Source organism: Echiichthys vipera (assembly GCF_963691815.1).
Source record: "Echiichthys vipera genome assembly, chromosome: 12".
Lineage (NCBI taxonomy): Eukaryota > Metazoa > Chordata > Actinopteri > Perciformes > Trachinidae > Echiichthys > Echiichthys vipera.
The window spans coordinates 23,629,553-23,649,304 of NC_139837.1; the positions used below are offsets into that span (position 1 = coordinate 23,629,553).

General features: G+C 42.4%; 1 protein-coding gene across 1 annotated transcript in view; it reads left to right on the forward strand.

Moving 5' to 3' along the window:
• LOC310954611 (transcription factor IIIB 90 kDa subunit-like) overlaps positions 1 to 19,752 on the forward strand; it is a 115,851-nt gene that overhangs the window by 60,708 nt on the left and 35,391 nt on the right. Inside the window, exons 13-16 of the mRNA XM_083924184.1 lie at positions 6,182 to 6,243; positions 8,035 to 8,116; positions 8,304 to 8,359; positions 10,727 to 10,992. Of these exons, the coding sequence (XP_083780310.1) occupies positions 6,182 to 6,243; positions 8,035 to 8,116; positions 8,304 to 8,359; positions 10,727 to 10,992 (466 nt within the window). The remainder of the gene's footprint in view (positions 1 to 6,181; positions 6,244 to 8,034; positions 8,117 to 8,303; positions 8,360 to 10,726; positions 10,993 to 19,752) is intronic.

Here is a 19,752-nt window from a genome sequence, read left to right on the forward strand (position 1 = left end):
ATTAGAGAGCCTCTGCAGTGAAGCATCTTATTCTCCTGACCACATCAGACAGGCCTGCCGCCGCCTGGGACACATCAGTGTAGTAGAGACAGGGGAGGACGGGGGGGATTTCTGAAGTGGTAAGGGAGGGATAGAGGACTAAATCTGGGGTTAGGTTACCTGTCAGTGAGGACTAGGAGAGAACAGGGTGATAGAGTTAACACCTTGCGGGCAAGGTGAATTTCCTTGCAGATGGATAAGACCACTGCAGCGCCGCCCCCGTCTGTTTCTTACTCGATTTATCTTCAGGCCCGCAGTAATTGAACATGGCATCTTCTCAGACTGCTGCCTAAGAAAATACCAGTATATCCTCTGACCGGACAAGTGGACAGATAACATTTATTCTCATAAGAAATTAATCAAATGTTAATGTTAGAGAGAATCTTGATAGTTATGTTTTTAAAAATGTTGGAAAACGGTAAAAAATACTCAATTTGCCAGAGCCCATATTGACGTCTTCAAATTCCTCAAGGATAACAGAGAAAAACACTAAATCCTCACATTTGAGGTGTGAAAATGTTCTTACATTAAATGGAGCTGTTATACTTCATTTATGCTTTGACTTTTCTTTTATACAGCATTTATATTTAAAGAAAAATTAAGCTGTTTTTCTTGGATAACTGAAGGTCACCAGTTTAACTCCCGTCCGCAACTAATGCTAATTTTTCTGCTACTGTTACTTCTGCTACTACTTTCTACCACAGTGTTTAATGGTATTTTTTAATTGTCACTCTTCCAAAGTAATATTTCATCCTCCTCAGTTTCTGATGGTTCAGTTGTGCAGTGGCTCAGGAGGTAGAGAAGTTGGACATGGATGTTGAAATAAGAAATGTTTGAGACATTGTTGATTAGACTCACATCCAGGGCTTATACACGTTAATAAATCTAAATCTGTAAAGCAATTCAGTTTATCACCAGCGTTTTAGCTTTCAGCATTCACACACATATTCTGCAAGAAATGCAATGTGCACACGTCATGAATAATATCCAGATGTCCGTCAGAATGATAATTTTAACCAACATCTCTCCCATAACCACCCTTCCCTCCATGACTTCCTCTCTTTTTAAAAACGCTTTATTCCCTCAGAGTGCACGGATGCTGCCTCTCCTCTCCCCCTCAGTGTGAGATTGGAGGTTTATCCCGGAAGGATTTACTGTTGGAAAGTAGAAGCTCCTCAGACAAGAAAAAAGATGTTTGGGGAATCCTTTTTTTTTGTCTTTCTGTAAAGATATGCTGGCAGAGCTGGATCTCTGAGTTACTGAGCTGCTGCTGCCAAAAGTCCTCAGGCTTCTTCTGTCTGCCTGGACAGGAAGAGGAAACTAGATCTCATCGTGTACAAGGTCATCAGCTCATCAGGGAGGTGTTTTCTGTTTTCCTTTAGGATTTAGACATTTTTGTGTCCACTAATGAGGTGATGTAATCTACTTCTTCTTATTGAAAGTGACGCTAAGTGTTTCATCTGTTTCCACTGATGAAGGCAAGACGGCTGCAGATGTGTAGTTTTCTGTTAATAAGTAGATTTAGTGCAGCCCTCACCTGTCATAGATCTGCTGCTTGCGTAGCATAATCGGAGGTCCTTGTGTCATTGTCATTATGTTCTGCAGGGTCTTATTGTGTGCAGTGTAGTGAGTGGACCATTGTGTTGTTCTGTACCACATTCACACATCACGTCTTGTGGTCTGCACCAGAAGGTAGAGTTTATAAAAGGTGCTAGGTGAGAGATTGGAGAGCCTTCGTTCCATGCTGTAAGTCTTACTGTTCTCTGCCTCTGTGGATGTTAAAAAATCTGTCTACAGACCTTCAAATAGAATAAAAAAAATGTTCCTTTTCCTTCCTCATCTCTTCACTTTTTGTCAGGTTTTCATTGTGGAGAGGACTAAGCTATTCAGTCAAAACCTTTGTTTAAATCACGACAAATAGAAAGTTCTTCATTATCGTTCTTTAATTTGTGATTAAGTAGTTTGTGCAGGTCATACTCAAAATTGTTGCCCTGTTCATTCTTTATTTCTGTGAACATCTGATCAGTTTTGAGACATTCACCTGAATGTCAGTGGTGACCATCAGTGGTCCAGACCCTGTCAATCGGTTAAAGCATCTATGATGTTGTGACTCATTCAAGAAACACAACATTCTACATTAACTGTCTTAAGGCCTGCCCACACGCAGACGTGTTTTCCTGTAACCGCACATCTTTAGTATCGTTTTGGCCGACCATCCACATGCAGCCGGCGTTATCGGAGCCTGAAAACGGTGTCTTTTGAAACTAGGTCCCAGAATGGGAAGACTTGAAAAACGTCCCCCGTGGCGAAACCGCCTACTTTGTTTAACAATGCCGTCATCGCCCCTCCTCCGGCTTTAACCCCTGCGGCGTCACATACCAACAGTGCTGCTGCGTGAGAGGAGAGAGCGGACCCATAGACTGAACTGTACTCTGAGCCACATGTGGTGTTTGTATTCTCCACAGCGTCTTCCCTGCCTCTTCTTCTCCTTGTTGGTGTATTTCTGTGGCAGCTACAGCACCACATCCAGGCCTGGCATGTGAACTACAGCGTTTTAAGCCAGTTCACTGGTTTCCGTGTGGACGGAAAACTTTTTAGGAACGACGGAGAAAACAACCTTTTTTCCCCGTCCAGATGCTGAAGTTGCAAAGCAATATGTCAGCTAGAGCATGTAATTTACAACACTGACAATAAACTATAGATCATCAGTGAATGGCCAAGGTATTTGAATTCCTTGCATCATGAGAGGAATATCACACAAGTGAAACTCAGGAAAAACAAATTTCCTGTCCTCTCTACTTCTGACTATGATGACATTACTCCTTGTGCCGTTAAATTTTATGTCATAATCTTTGCCGTTACAGTGAGCACACATTCAGTAATTGCTGCAGGTCGTGAGCAGACGTGAGATGATCGATGAGAATTTGAAAGATATTAACTGTGTGATGCAGTTTTGTCGTTTTCGAGGGTGAAAAGAAGAGATTTTTCTTTTTGGCTGTTGTTAAGGTGTTTACTTTGGGGGGAGGCGTCTTTGATGGGAGCTGGATCTTATAGCTCCGCTACTTTCGGAGAGAGATTCATTCATACTTTTTTAATGGCCGCTGTTTATTATTTATCTGTGAATATCGATCAGGCATCGTGCACGTGCAGCTGCCTCTCAAGCATGCTGTATAAAAGTGTCAGTAGATATGTGTTTGGTGTGTTTTCAGTGTAGCAGCTGTCTGTGCATCCTGCTTGTGTGGAAGTGCCACCAAGCACTCGTGCCAGCGTGAACCCAGTACTGCAGATCTGGGGCAGGCAGTTAAAGGTGTGACTTGGTTCCTTTCGTTCATACCAAAGCTCTGTTTAAAAGAACCAAAATAGATTTGGTTACTTCCTCCTTGAGTATATATTTCCTAATCTAAATTAAAACTTGCTTGTTTTAGACTATTGTACGACTTAGATATATACTGTAAGATTTTCATCTAGTTCATTGTGTGTTAAAGTGAAATTTCAGCGTAAAATCATCCCATGGTCTTTTTCGGCAATTACAGTCATCAAATAAGCCATCGAGACAGGTTTTTGTGTAACAACTATTAGCGGAGGAATCTGGGAGAGTTGCTAACAGTCAGACGTGGCTAACAGTGATTAGCTCGGGGCAGTACGGTAAAGGCATTAAAACGTCTTTATTAACCACTAATACTGCTGAAAATAACAGCAAACTCTACAGCAGCATGGGAAGAGCCCCTACACATAAAACAAAGCACCAATGGGCTCCTTCCTCTAGGATTGACTTTGGTAATCCACTTGAATGGACTTCACTATGAGAGGAGCTGGTACAGGGGCCAGTAGTCTTTAAAGCACTCTTTAAATAAACTCTGGGTAACTACGGTGTTGGTGCTTTGTTTTTTGTGTAGGGACTCTTCTCATGCTACTGCAGAGGTTTGCTGTTATTTTCAGCAGTATTAGTGGTTAAAAAAGACGTTTTAATGCCTTCACCGTACTGCCCCCTGCTAATCACTGTTAGCGACGCTACTGGATTTCTCTGTTAATATTTGTCACACAAAAAAAATTGTCTTGATGGCTTATTTGATGTATGTCAGTGCCGAAAAAGACCATGGGAGGATTTTACGCTAGTGACGCTGCTGACAGTGGTTGGTCTGCCGGTGGAGCTCGTCACTCTTATGCTGCGTTCACTTCACTGCAATCACTGTGTGTATGGATATAAAGGGGGACATATAGGGGACGGATCAGAAGTAGAGGTGAATGTGTGTCAATAAAGTTTACAAAAGAGCAAAATAAGGCTCTGAAAGCACGGGCTCGTCTGCAGTTACATCTTACTGCCACAGAAGCCGCTAGAAACAAGATATTTCAGGTTCTTACAGATTACAGCGTTAAACACAGATGTATCGAAAGGTTTTCCACAAACCAATTTCTAGAAAATAGTATAATTTCATATCAGCACCAAAACTCCAGTATAAAGTCTGGTTACATGACATCCCTGGGCTGTCTACTCCCTAGGCTTTGAATAAAAGGTCAAAAATGCAGAAAGTGAAATAAAATATCTCCTCCGATCTCATATTTAATTCTACCTTCCTGCCAGCCAATATATAATTCTGATTCTGATCCAGAGGTCTGCAGATTATTCTGCACGCTCACCAAGAACAATTTTCTGGGTTTGATCAAATTAGCTAGTGTAGATATATCAAAGCCAGGCCGAATAATAACTTGGTAATTGCTCCCTCCCTCCCTCCTCCTCTCTCTCCGGGGTTGGACCAGTGTTATCAGCTCTTAGTCTCGCTGCCTCTGCCTCCCCGGAGCTGCCAATCTCTCCCAGGGCTTGTCTCAATCTTATCTCCCCCTCACACTTCACGGAGAGGAAGCTCTTAGAGGGCTGGGCCCGGCAGATAGTGCCTGACCTGTCTCTTCCCTTTGGAGCGGTTTCTTTTTTAAGAAAGCTGCTAACTGAACTCAAATGGCTGACTAGCTTATCCCTCTCCCATCCTCAGCCCTCTCCTCCGGCGGGAGAACACACCCTTTACTGTCTGAGGATGGGTGTATTCCTGTCTCCCTGTCTGTGCAACTGTCTCTTCTTAATGAAGCGGGGAAAGCCTCCTGTGGACTCAGGTGGCACGTCTTTTGAAGTTGCCGCCCTGTTGGGAGTTTGAACTCGAGGAGGGAGGGCCGCTGTGAACGTGTCAAAGTCAGAGAGCTGACAGAAGTTAAACGGCTCCCATAAACCTGCAGCTCGCTGCCTCTTTAAAAACATTTCTCTCCATCTTTTACTCCATTGATTGGCTTTGTGATGTCTGCAGGCAGTCGGAGAGGAGTTGCACTTTCTTCCAAAGCAGCTAATCAAGGTGGAGGATCTTTTAGAGTGAAAGCTGTTGAATTTCTAGAGATGGTTTTCTTTCGACTGCACACACTTCCCTCCTTTTGTTTCCTTTTATCAAAGTCAATCACATCTTCTTTGAACCTTTTATCTTCCAAAATTGAACTGTGTGCACACCTGGGGATTTTCAAATACCTCTTTCTTTTATCAACCCATTCAAATGTCTGTTGTTTCACTCTTGCAATCAGCTCCATTGGGGTGGGAAGAGACGCAGGTAAAAGCAGGAGGCATGAAAAATGCAAATTGCCGTTTCAGCATCTCCCTGTTTCAAAATAAAGCGCGCCGCAATCTAGAAAGCGCATCATAATTAAAAAAGTGCGTTTAAGGTAGATCGGCTTAAACGCAAGTTAAGCCTATTAACTTCTTATCAGAAGTCACAGTTGCGTTTTATTTGCTGATTAACCCCTCGATGGCAGATGCTGCACGAAGAGATGCAGCTGGATGACTTTTTGTCGTTGTTGTTTGTTTCCTGTTTAACCCCCTCTGGGACGTGGAAGCTGCTGCGAAAAAAGTGCGATTCAACAAATTTCCTAATTGTGTCCATTTGTGTGTGTGTGTGTGTGTGTGTGTGTGTGTGTGTGTGTGTGTGTGTGTGTGTGTGTGTGTGTGTGTGTGTGTGTGTGTGTGTGTGTGTGTGTGTGTGTGTGTGTGTGTGTGTGTGTGTGTGTGTGTGTGTGTGTGTGTGTGTGTGTGTGTGTGTGTGTGTGTGTGTGTGTGTGTGTGTGTGTGTGTGTGTGTGTGTGTGTGTGTGTGTGTGTGTGTGTGTGACAGATGGTGCTGCTGACGGTGGGGAGCTTGACCTGAGTGGGATAGATGACAGTGAGATAGAGCTGGTAAGTACCTGCCTACTGAAACACATGAGTTTAACATGAATGAGTTCCTAGAAATGCAGAATACTTCTCTGAAGTAAATTCCCTTTCATGAAGGTGCTTTAATGACAAACTAAAGTAATTGCAGAGATCTTTGAACACGTGAAGATCAATTAAACATGATACCTGCTTTTGATGATAAAGCAGGTTGTAAACGAACTAACAGGTCAGTCAAACATATTTGGAGGAGAAACTTCCCCTATAAGTATACAACATTTCACCATGTTGACCTTTAGTAATCTGTCTGATTGACAGCAAAATATCAACTGATCACTGTGTGTCCATGGATGATAAATGTGTCTGTTCAGTTATTAAAATAACTCTATATTGAATATATTAAATACATAAACGCAGGGTTTAATTAGCAACTAGTACATCTTAATAATAGGCTACACAACAGACTGCATTATGGTACAAGTAGAAGTCCTCATGAGTCCTGAAATCTTGGGATTTGAGACAAGACCCGGAACCCCCAAGGGCTCAGATCCAAAGTTTATACAGAACCATTAATACACGTGTTATACGTGAGAGAGTCGAACAAACTCTCTTGGTGAGAAAGATGGATTATATGCGAAGATGTCAGGATTAACTGATTTTGTAACATAACATCACAGTTTCATAACTGTAAGAATTGTGAAACTTTGATATCTCTGGCGTTTTGGTTCCTGTTTTTTTGCCTTGTGAAAACCAACTTCATGAGTCACGTTGCGTTGAGTAGAAGAGCTTTAAAAATGTCACAGCGAACTGAAATTCAGCCTTATATCGACCTAAAAAGCTCCTTAAATGTTGAGCGTGGAGCATTTAGTGTGTGTCCAAAATGAGCAGGGAGGTGTTGGAGAAGATGGATATCCAGTTTGCGAAGTGTGGCGTCTAAAAGTGAGTGCAAAAGGTCCAACACTGAATCTGTTCCAACATGTTGGAGAGAATCATCCAGGCCTTTCTGCTCAAGTCTGTGTGAAAGAAGTGAACTAGTGAATGTAACGTTACTAAGCTGGACCAAACCAGTTTAAACTGGGCTGGGGGACCAAACCAGTTTATAAAACTTCTTCCTGTTTACTGTCTCAGTCTGCTGGGGACATGGTGACGATAAAAGCGTAATATTTTCAGCAAAAAAGTCGGAAGATTGTGATTAAAAAAAAAGTCTGAATATTTTGAGGAAAAAGGTTGGAATTAATTGAGAAGAAAGCAGTAATATTTTGAAAAAAAGATCAGAATGAATTGAGAAAAAAGTTGTATTATTTCAAGCAAAATAGTCAGAAGATTGTGCTAAAAAAGTTCTAATATTCTGACAAAAAAATCTTAATAAATTGAGAAAAAAAGTCGTAATATTTTGAGAAAAAAGTTGACATGTGGGAGAGAATCATCCAGGCCTTTCTGCTCAAGTCTGTGTGAAAAAAGAGTTTACAATTTCCTGTTTCTTGTCTCAGTCTGGTGAGGAGATGTACATGGATGAAACCCCAGTACTATGAGGACGAGCTCAACCTGAATATTTTACAAAGAAAGTAGACTTTGATTTTCCTTCCAGAGTTTCCAATAATAAATTCCCTGATTAATTATAATGAAACCGTGATATTTCCTCTCACAATAATCATGTCAAAGCTCATATTGCGTCATCCTTAGGTAAGACACGCAGTTTTGTTTTGAAGGATAAATGTTAACTTCGGTTCTGGGACCTGTGTACATACATATACACACACACAGTGGCTAAAGAGATGAAACATTTGACGTAATACAGAAAAATCTCTCTCTCTGCAGTATCTGCTGAGTGATGGAGAAATCAAAGTAAAGACGGCGCTGTGGATGGCAGAAAACTCTGACTACCTCAAAGAGCAGAAAGGTACTTTTATTTGTCTGCAGTGGCTCAGTGGTCCCAGAATCTACCTTTATACTTTCTGTGTTTTCTCAGCTGAACACAGTTAAACCTCCAACTGAACCCACCAGCGTTCACGTCCTGTGTTAATTTCCCACTGCGTCGTTATCTCAGGGTTTGTGTGTTCAGACTGTTTTCTTGTTTCTGCTTTCAGAGAAGGAGGCAAAGATAGCAAAGGAGAAGGCGCTCGGGATCTACAAAGAAAAGAAGGTAACAGCAATTCAGCCTCTAAAACGTTGAGATAAGTGAGGGGACAGGAGAGCGCCACAGACAGGAAGTTGATCGGAGGCAGAGTGATGGTCAGAGGCTGTCTTCAGATGTCTGGTTTTGTCCGACAGTCCAAAACCAAAAGATATTCAAATTACGGCGAAATGAAACATAGAAAAGTAGCAATTCTTCACTAACCAGAATTTTTTTTTTTGAAGATTATTTTTTTGGCATTTTTCCAAGCCTTTATTAGATAGGACAGACAGGATATGGGGTGAGAGAGAGAGAGGGGGAGACATGCAGCAAAGGGTTGCTGCCTCGAGGACCTTCAGCCTCTTTACATAGGGCGACTGCTCTAACCACTGAGCCACCGGCCGCCCCTAACCAGTGATTTTTTTGGTGTTCTTTCCTTTGGTATATGCAGGGTTCGTACAGGTGTTTGATATCCTAGAAAATACTTAAATTTTACTATGATGTTTTCACGGTTTGAAAAGTGCTTTAAATGTTACGTTATATGTTGATGGCATATACTATGATATAACACGGAGAAAAGATCTGCATATTTGAGACTGAAAACAACATTTTCTGACATTTTTGCATGAAAACTAACTTTTCATGATGAGCAGATGGTCAGAATAGTTGATTATATTTCTGTGTGGTTAGTTTTCCTTTCATTTGTCATCCTTCCGTAGAACTCTGTCTCAAAACTTCATGTTGGTTGTTTATAAGACGTTAACATCTTATTTAATGTGATGAAGTGTATACTGAACACTCAGTATTATACTAACCATATCTGTAAAGGTGCTGGAAAAGCATGAAAATGCGCCTTGAAATGCATGTAAAGTGCTTGAATTTGACTTTAGAATATGTACAGGAAACCTGTTTATGATTAAAATGAATAATATATTATCATCATAATTGTCAATTCGTTTTTAAAAGAAAGTCTGTCAGTAGTCAGATATTTGTTAGGCACTTCTGCAGTCAGAGTGACACTGTGAGACAGATGCAGAGAAGACAGACGGTAGGTCCTGTGAAACTGGTTCCCTCTCATATCCCATTACTGGTCTTGGCACGGGTGCTTTTAGACCCAACATCTGTTCACTGGTTTGAACTAGCTGGATTTACTGCGGTGGAAACAGAGATCTAATGAGACATGCAGCGTCCTGACAGCGCCGATCCAACCAGCAGCGCGCCGTCTTCTCACCGACAAACGAGTGAATCGATGAATTAAACGGAGGACGTTCTCGTTATGCTTGCGTGACTAAGTGAGCGTCCTTTTGTTGGTTCACAACATCCGGAGTTGATTAGCTTCTGTTGTGCAGGATCGATTTACTTTCAGCTGAGGATTTCAATTAAATTGTATGAAATCAATGTGTGGAGAAACTTGTGGGCTTTATAACACTGTTGTATGAAATGTGTTTAAAAAGTTAAAAAAAGAGAGAGAGTCAGCTGATGTGCATCCGTAATTTGAAGTGAGGTGAAGGTGAATACATGAAACTGGGTGATAACCTCAATCTGGTGCCCTGATTGGGATAAATGTCTGATTACACAAATGTGTTCAGCTGGACGTTTGCTTGCAGATGATGGCAAATCATTCCCATCTGCGACCTAATTGGTCTAATAGGAAGACTTATTCTTTTCAGATAGCCTTTGACCCTCATCTGCTGAGTGCAATTGGAGTGAATTTAGTAAAGTTAGATCGACTACCAGGTCTCAATCATGACTTTAATCACGCTGGTGTTGGCTGGGAATGAAAGAAAAGCTTCATCATGTCCGCCCAGGAAAAATAGTCAGAGTCAAATGCACAACAGTGACAAAACCGATGTTCTCCTCATTGGTTCCAAATCAACACTATCCAAAACCGACAGTTTTGGATAGTGTCAACTTCACTGTCTCCCCCTCCCCACAGGTCAAGAGTGTGGGTGTCATCCTCGACAGTACTCTATCTTTTCACTCTCATATCAATAACATTACTCGGTCTGCATATTTTCACCTACGCAACATCAACCGCCTTGTCATTTTAACCCGGTTTGATCATTTTGTTTACTCCCCATTTTTATTATTGTTTGTGTACAAATGCACGGTGTCCTTGAGTGCTTAGAAAGACGCCTATGAATAAAATCTATTATTATTAACAAACTTCTTCTTCTTCATTAGCATTTAGCTCAAAGTACAGCCTCTCATGTTTGTAGACCGACGTTTTCTCCCCTCCTGAACCATGAACTTCCCATATTTGTACCTAGTAAAAAAAAATGCCAGTAACACGCTTTTTTTATTTTTTATACCTGGCACCTGAGCAGCTCATTATGATAACGGTTCTCTTTTGACAACAGCTCATCTGTTCTTGGATCTCTTTTTTAATCCTGACAGCCCCGAGGGCCGGTTAAGAAGCACCCTCCAATCCGAGCCAATACCGCGGACGAGGCCATCGAGAAGATGCTGGAGCAGAAGAAGATCTCCACCAAGATCAACTACGACGTCCTGAAGGACCTCAACATCCGGCCCGGCGCCAGCCCGGCTCGCAAGGCCGAGTCCCTGAAGACTGAACCGCCTGCCACAAAACTGACCGGACGCAACCGCAAACCTGCTCGAGCGCCACTCAGCCTCAGCACGCCGCTCAGCACCCTGGGAAAAAGGTTGGTGCAAGGCACGTTTTTACTCGTGAGCAGGTGTTTTCAGAGGCGTCACTGCTTGCGTAAACTATCCAAGTACTTCTTCCACCACTGTTTATTACACCTGTATGATCTAATACCCCTGTAAACAGACTTTAATGTGTAAAATAGATGGAGTTCCCCTTTAAGAATGAACCCACTTTGCAGTACAGATTTCCTCTTTACATCTAAGTGTCTGTACGTTTCTCTTTTTTAACGTTCAAAGTCTTCACCATATTGTGAGCGTATTAAACAGCTCTGATGTATGTTGAGTAAACACAGCCTCATAATGACAACAGCTGGTGTGTTAGCATCTTTAAGAGGTCCTTTTTCCATTCCTGTCTGTCATCTAAGACACTTAAATGTAATCAGATAATAACTTTGTTCTCTTGTTTACGCTGGTTACCTGTAATGTCAACCACTAGTGCACCCCATGATAAACAGCACCTATAAAGTACATAAATCCATATTTAATTATGTTGGCTCCGTCCCTCAAACCAGTAAATAATCCCCAGTGTAAACAGCAGATGCTCCATTGAACGAAGCTGAGATGGATAGAGAGCGTTTTGTGTCTGATGCAACACCAGCCGTTCCTCCTCTTCCACTCTGGGGTCAAACCCACGCGTTTTTTTTTCTTTTTTCTGGCACGTGACGGTGGCTTCACTCCATAACGATGAGGCGGCACTTCTTCTTCCGTCGCCCAGAATAATCACCTGCGACAGGAGGACAGATGCTCAGTGTTGTGGTTTTTTTTTTTCAACTCTTGTGGGATTTTCTCTCCTTCCACCATCTCTACCAGGATTTCTCTCTCTCTTCCCCTCCCCTCCGCTCACGACATGCATTCACAGTTCTGATCCCAGCCGAGCCTTTTCACATGAATTTAATAGGTTTTCTGCAGCGAGGAGAAAAGCTGAGGTTGTTTTTTTTTTTCCAGTTTGTTTGGTGTAGGTGGAAATTGGTTTCCTGTGGTTTTGTTTTTAAAGCCCTTTCAGTTAATGTTGGTTTAAGGTTCCATCTCGGAGCTTTACAGGACGCCTATCGAGGCAGCGGTTTAGTGATACCTCTTTCCTCCCTCGCTCTGTGCTTAGTCATCTGGTTGCAGTTTGCTAGGCCTTCCTAAAACCCCGTCCTGAGCTCTGTGCAAATCCACTCTATTTGGTCTCAGATCCACTGAGGAGTTTGATAAGTCTGCTTTTTTTATTTGTCATTAATAGGAGTCTTTTTATCGCCAGTTTCTCTTTCAAGTCAAATTAAATGTGTCTGTCACTCAGCTCTCCTCAGGGTTAGGGAGATGTGAAGAGATAAAACACGTCATTACAGACTTTAAGAATTTGTGAGGAAAAAACAGGTCACAGAAGCAAATATGAAGCATGCAATTCACTTGAATGGAAAACCTTTAAGCATTTTGTCGAAGTAATTCCAGGGTTGGTCGTTCAATCTCAATATCTGCATCTGCCATTGGTGTGTTTTCCATTGTTTACCTTATCAGACATTCGTTCATGTTATTGCAGACAACTGAAAAGTAGAAAGAGAAGATAAAAACAAGGAAAAAGAAAGCAAAAACAGAAGGAAAAATAACAGGAAAAAACTCTCGAAAAATGGAAATGAAAACCCTTCAAATACTGACAAGCAGTAACTAAAAAAACAAAGCCCAACAAAGACCTGAAAAATCCAAAAATCAAAGAGTGTAACAAACACTAAAATCAGAGGCAGTAAAAAGAAAACACTGAGATGCATGCCGGGAAAAAAAAACCCTGAAAAAAAATCTAAAAATGGAAATGCTGAGAAAGACAAAAATCAAGAACAAAACAGACACAGAAATAAACCTGAGAGCTACCAATTAAAAAAGCTTTAATGACTGAAACATTAAATCTCCAAAAAAACAAACAGGAACGTTTGAAAAACTGAGATAAAGAAACACAAAAATATACAAATTTCCTATTTTTCAAAAGAAAAAACAAACAAAATTTAAAAGAGAATAGACAGAAAGTACTCAACAAAAAAACTTGAATTACTGAAACATTAAAACACAAAAATACAAAGGTAAAGAACACAGAAAAAATGCACAGAACAGAACCCAAAGACAAACCCCAGAAATTGAAATAGAAAATAACCCTGAAACATCCTAAAACCTTTTTGGAAACCACCATTTGGCCCAGGATCAGTAGAGAGCCGGTGTATCCAGAGATGATTAAAAACACCCACACTCATCCCCTGACAAGATGATTGATGGCACAAATTATGACACATTACAGCACTTCCCATTTAGAGGGCGGTAATGTGATGCGTTATTGATCGTCGTGGGGAAATTGTCTTTTGTGTTCACGCCCTCTCCACGGGGAGGTCGGAGGTCGGCGTCAGCGCGGCGAAGCTGGCCCCGCGATGCAGTGTCTCGCTGGAGGATACTCCATGAGAGTGTCCGTCCGTTTGATGAGGCCTTTAATCTGAATCCTGATGCTCGAGTGTCTCATTCATCCTCCGTGCAACGTTCAAGGACAGACAGTAAGTGAAGAGCTGCTTCTGGAGTGGCTCCTCCATGTGCCAAACACAACTGATCATCGTGGCACTTATATGCACTAATCATCGTCTGGACATCACATATCTAGCAACTTATTTCTTGCATAAATTGTTTTCAGAAACACGTTTTTGGTTTATAAGAGGTTTTGCAATATAAGAGAAAGTTTCCAAAATGGCCTCAACGTTGGTACGTTTTGAAATCCACGAGCGGGCAGCCCATGAATAAAAGCGTTCGTGTGTGTGTGAAATATGCATGAAAAACACCACTGTGGACGCCATTTTTACATTTTTGTAGTTAAAAAAACAAGTATAATTCAGACACCAAAATGTATTATTTCCATTTGAAACCGTTTTTGCCGCAAGAGAAGAAAGGAATGATTCAAACTCTCATTTAGTTGATTTTGTGTAGTGTTGCATCACTAAAATATTGTTACAAAATGGATGTTGAATTTGTTTTCCAGTCCGGGAAGCGTCACAGCATTGAGTCAGTGTGTTTTTCTTTGGGCCAAATTATGTTCATCTGATGTCCAATAGTGCTGACCCTAGACAGGGCTAATAAATTGTGTGATATGGGATCGGTGCATAGACTTGGATGCAGCATTTTGGGCTGTATCTGAGGCATTTCCGATACCGTTAGCAGTATCGCAACAACTCAGTTTGAAGAAGAGCTTCTCTTAAGCAACTGGTAACTCCAGCTTGTTACAGGCTGCATTATTGTGCTCTTGACACTGAAGCAGGAACCTGTTCCCGTTTAAATCTGCACACATTTCGATGCAAACCTCCTTTTTTTTTTACCAGTGTCTGCTGATTTCTTCACTTCTTATTCTGCTGCTACTCAGAGGGATCTTTGTCTCTTTCAGTTGGCAGTCCGGTTGAATGTTTGTACATCATTTTTGTTATCCGTGTACAGAACAAACCTTTCATATGTAATCTCTTTGTAAAGAGGACTTTCTAGAACATAAAAGCATGAAAGACCATTGAAATTTACAGAGTAGTCCTCTCTGACATCCGCATGGACTCGATCAAGCTTTTGAGTCATGAGATTACAGACTTTTGCTCGGGCGTGCATCTCAACACATAATTGGAATCCAGTATTTATCAAAGTTTGCAAGCAGCAGCCATGATTACACCGAATCAACAACAACAACAACAGAAGTGAGAGGCTGCTGGATTTGAGCCGCTCCAGTTGGCTAATGGCTGCTGCCAGAATGGCAAATCTCTTCCCTTGGAAAGCCGACATGCTTCATGAATGAAGGACCATCTCCAGTTTCATGTTTTGCCTTTGATCTCTGAAGAGGGGGCTTCACTGGCACAAGACGTGTCTGCTGTTTTTTAAGAATGGACGCTCTCTCCTAAAGTGTTTCGACCTGTCTGAATTTTTAAAATGCATTCCTTTCGTCAATGAATCATTCATGGGCGTCGCTGCTGTGAATCATTCATTTTCTTCCTGAATGGGAACCTCGCTCCGTCCATTTATCCCCGAAATCGCTGAACTCTGCACTTTGTCGCGTTGAATGCACAACAATGTTTTCGACCCCTGCGGTTTTTCAGTTATCAGCTCTCTACCCACAAACCATTAGGAGCAGGAAAAAATGCCTGGTGATGGTGATAATCCCCCATTCTCTCATAGCATGTCAGTCGTAGCTCTGGAATGGGGAAAAAAAAGAAAAAGACAAAAACCATCTCAACCAGCGACCGTTGAGTGCAGAATGGTCTCTTTCAGGGCGGCGGTGGAGGAGCGGACCGTTGCTCCAGCCCCTGAAAAGGTTGTTGTGCTGGTTATTGAAAAAGGGGAGAGGCCTGGTGTCAGGGAGACCTACGAAAGTGCAGGAGAAGGCCTGCTGACAGTGCAGCCATTGTGCCTTGTTTCAAGGCCTCGCTGAGGGGCTACACTGAGGCATTGTGCTGCTCCGGCCTCCCCTCCCTCTCCCATTCCTCCTCCAGGCTCCTGGTTGCTCCCAGTGCTCAGCTCAAGGGTTTGCTCTCGGAGATGCTCGACATCAGGGCTCTGAAGATCAGCCTGGGGGTTTTCTCTTCTTTTCCACTTTCCCCGTCTGTTGCTCTTCTGTCTCTCTGCAGTTTCTGAACATTGTGATGTCCTCGGTCGGACGTTCATTGACAGATATTGTTTGGCATTTGAACTGCCTGAAGTTTCTTAAGTGCAACTGATGTTGTCTGCATCGTTTGTAGCTTGCTCTTAATTATTGTTAATTGTGTTTTGCGAAAGTGGCTCTACACATTTTCATTCACTGCTATATATTTCTTTTGACATTGATGTATTATACTGAGGCAGAGTTTAGCATTTTGCTCCATGGAAATACAAATCAAATTGAGTGTTTATGTGCAACGTGAATCCAAACACCTGCTGATGAGCTGATGATATCTGCTCACATGCAAAGAAACCTTTAGTGTATTACCCTCACTATTCACACTCATACAAAAACGGCATGTAAACAGGTTAAAATATGAGGTAAAGTGCAACTTGGTTCATAAGAGTTTTGACGCATTAGTCTTATTTTGAGTTTTCTGCTGTGGAGGTTGACAGGAAATGGGAGAGAGAAACGGGGCGACATGCAACAAATGGCTGCAGTTCAGAATCGAACCAGGACCACCGGGTGCCCAATATTCTATTGTTTTTCTAAAGAAAACCTCTTCTGGTTTGGTTCTGGGAATACATGAGAGTTGATGATTTAGTAGCATTTTGGGAACTTGCCAGCTTCATCCTGGTCTAAAGTGTCCTGCAGTGTTAAATACGGCTCCTCTCCGTCCTGTCTTTGTAGCTTTCAGTAATCTCAAGAAAGGATTCCTAAAAATGAACCCACTTTCTTGGTCTCGCTGATACCGTTTCTTCTCCCTCACTCACCATCTCTCAACCTTCACTCTCCCCCTATGTACCTCTCTGAATCTCCCCTTCACCTTCATCTTTCAGTGTCTTCATTTCTCCTCCAATTCTTCTCACTTTATTTCCAATCTTCTTTCTCTCCGTCTCCAAGTTTGTTTCCGTCTTTTTCGTTCCACTTCTTTCTGTTCTCCTGACCTCTTTCCCTCTCCTCCGCCTCTCCTCTCCTCTCTCACCTACTTTTCTACTCCTCGCTGTGTCTCTCTGTTAAAAGCCTTGAGCGGCAGCTGCAGGCCTGTTGTATCACTCTGCACCATCAGGTCTGCTCGTGCTTTTGCAACTTGCTAACGAGTTCTTTGCCTTTCTTGTCTTCTTCTGATGTTTTTTTTTCTCCTCCTCCCCGTTTTGTCTCTTTCATCTCCTCTCATGATCTCTCTGCTGAAGTGTTTGCACTTTATAAAACATGGTGTAAATTTGCCTCACTTCACTCAGACAAGTTTGATCACAGGACTTTAAATGAGCGTCAGGATTGGTGTGACGACAGAGCGGCAAGTTTTAGAAAGAGAGACGGTGGAGGTTGTAGCTCTTTAAGCTTGTTGGCCTCCACTGTTTTTAAAGGGCAGAGAGGATTCTTATTTATTTTTTATTTTTTAGGAGATTACATGAACCAGATGCTTGACGCTTAAACTCTCCCAGTTAATAGAGTTTCAGTCACCAGGATGGACTTTATAATATAAAATAATATTTCAGATTCTAGTCTAGCAAGTTTTTGTGAAAACAGATATTCAATGTTTCAATTAAAAAGTATTCAAACCACTTTGTTTTAACTTTCACGGCAGCCAGATTCTTTCGATATCACAAATCCATCTCGTCAGACCTAAGGAAGGCCAGCAAGGACAGGTAAATAATGATTCAGAGTCACATGATAAGCTTTGTGCAGTGGGCTCAGCGCGAGGCTAAATCAACGTTAGCAACCCTTAGCTCGTAAGGGTTGCTAACGTAAGCTGCTTATTCAAAAACCTGGTGTGATGCATAAACCTCATTATGTTTTCTTCCCAGATTGTGAAACCACTTTAATGTAACGTTAAATAGTTTGTGAAACTCAGACACACAATAACCGGCTTGATGTCGCTCTCTGGTTGCCTAGGAAACGTTAACATCACACTCTAAGCTTCTATTTCATTGGTTGCGCTTTTGAAAGGTCAGCGGCAACAAGGTCAAAGTTCAGCTGATTTGAACTAGGGATGCAAATTATCAAGTAATTCATTAATCGATAGTTGTTTCATCTTATCGATCGATGATCGATTCATTGATAAGAAGCAGTTCTTCTGAGAAGCTGAATTTCCCTCTGAATAGGTTAACTGTATATAGACCTTTTTAATGGAATTCCATCACTGTCAGCTGATGCCGTTCACATTCACTGCAACAGGAGACTTTATGCGTCACTGACATGCTCTCTGTGAGTCGGACGGCTGACATTACCTGCCATTCCGGTTCAGTGTAGTGGCATGTAACTGTGATGATGCTTTCTGTAGTCAAGGAAGTCCAACAGTCTGTTGTGAGGGCCACATTCAAGCTTGCAAGTTGTGTTTTCACCTCGGCCTTCTTCCTTGCGTAGCTTGTTTCCTCGCGGGTGGTTCTGGTTGTTCTAGAGGGGATATTGTACCCTGGCTCCATGTACTTTATTACCTCTCAAAGTCCCTGTCCGTTAACGACATTCATCGGCAGCATGTCTGTAGTAACCATGTTCCATACCCGCTGGGTAATGCCCTCTGCTGTCGTGGGGTCACATACACTTTGTCCCACGGCTGTGGTGATTGTAGGAGAACCACTCGCTGCTTGCAGCACGGCTGAATGTGACGTATTTAGGTGGTAATTCAACAAAGTTGTAGAGTTCTTGTACTCTAAATTACTTCCACATATTGTGCATTTGCCGTCTTTGTCGTCATCAACCAACTTAAAGTGACTCCATACTGCATTCTGTTTTGTCCTCTTCATCCTGTCAGTGTACCGCTTCTCGTTTGTCTTGTTGTTGTCGTCGCAGCCCTGCTTCGCTTGTCTTCTAGCGTGTGCGTCAAGTACGCCTGGCGTCAAGCGCGACCTCAAGTGGACTGGTTGGGAATTACTGGTTCAAAACGCAGTTAATTGCAATTTATTTATTTTAATCAAGTAATTTCTTATTGACGATTAATTGTTTGCATCCCTAATTTGAACTTTGAGCGCAGTGGCAGAGAGGCTATTCTGAGCGCTGTGCGTCGCTACATTGGGCACTACCGCCTCTTCCATAGGAAATGAATGGAACGGCCGGCGCAAAGCGTTTTTTTCAAATGTATGGTGTGTAGGGGCCTCAGGGCAAAATCTTTGCGAGGGAAAAACTGGGCGTGGCCCTTTTCAAAAGGGTTGCTTGACCTTTGACCTCTAGATATCTGAATGAAAATGTCACTCAATAGCTACACATTGTGCTGACTGCTGTAGTTATGTGTTGTGTTCATGTTTATTAAAAAGTGCATTATACAACTTCTTTGGGGAACCATGCTTTGGTGAAGGTGGAGTTCAAAGATGGAAGATGGAAGTCAGGGAGGGAAATCAGACCGACCAAAAAGATTTTTGTCAGTTTTACTTCTTGAAACATGAACTTTATGTCTTTACTGACCGGACTTCACAGCCGTGTACAGGGAAGGCAGGCAGCACTTCTCTCTCTTTTTCTCATGGCGTCGGCTCTCTCTTATCGTGTCTTTGTCTCTTAATGTCACTCCATTTCACCTCCATCCCTTCCTCCCTTCCTCCCACTCCTTTTCTTCAACTTTCTCTCTGTACTCCCACTAAATGGACCCATTCTGAGCCGTGCTGTACTCGCCGTATTGGAGAGCTTTTTAGTTTTTAGATCTCATGCACTCGATCACTTCTTCTCCGACCCCCCTCCTTCTGTCTCTCCACCCTCCACCTCCTCCAGCCAGCTGCCAAACAGACCCTCCCTGTTCCCTCCATCCCTACTGGAGGATGGAAAAGCAGTCTTCCAGAAATAGCCCAGATAATTGCCCTCCAGTGATATTTTTTCCCTCCTCTCGCTCCTCTGCTCCTTCATCTGTTCTTCCCCCCATTCAAAGTTTCTTTTCCCCCTCTTCTCTTGTTTTTAGAGAACATCTCCAATTCCAGAGCTTGTTTTTTTGGGGGGGAGAAAGAAAAGAAAGAAAAAGAGAATTCCTCTCTGCATTTTTCGCTCGGAGAGAGGAGGAGGAGGGAGTCAGGGCGACCGCTTTGGTCTGTGTTGGTTTTCCAGAAATGTAAATCGGACCCACAGACCTCGCCAGCGCTGAAGACAAACCGGAGAACTCAGCAGTTTTCTAGGCCAGATGTTGCCGCTGCCACCACCACTTCTCCACAGCCGT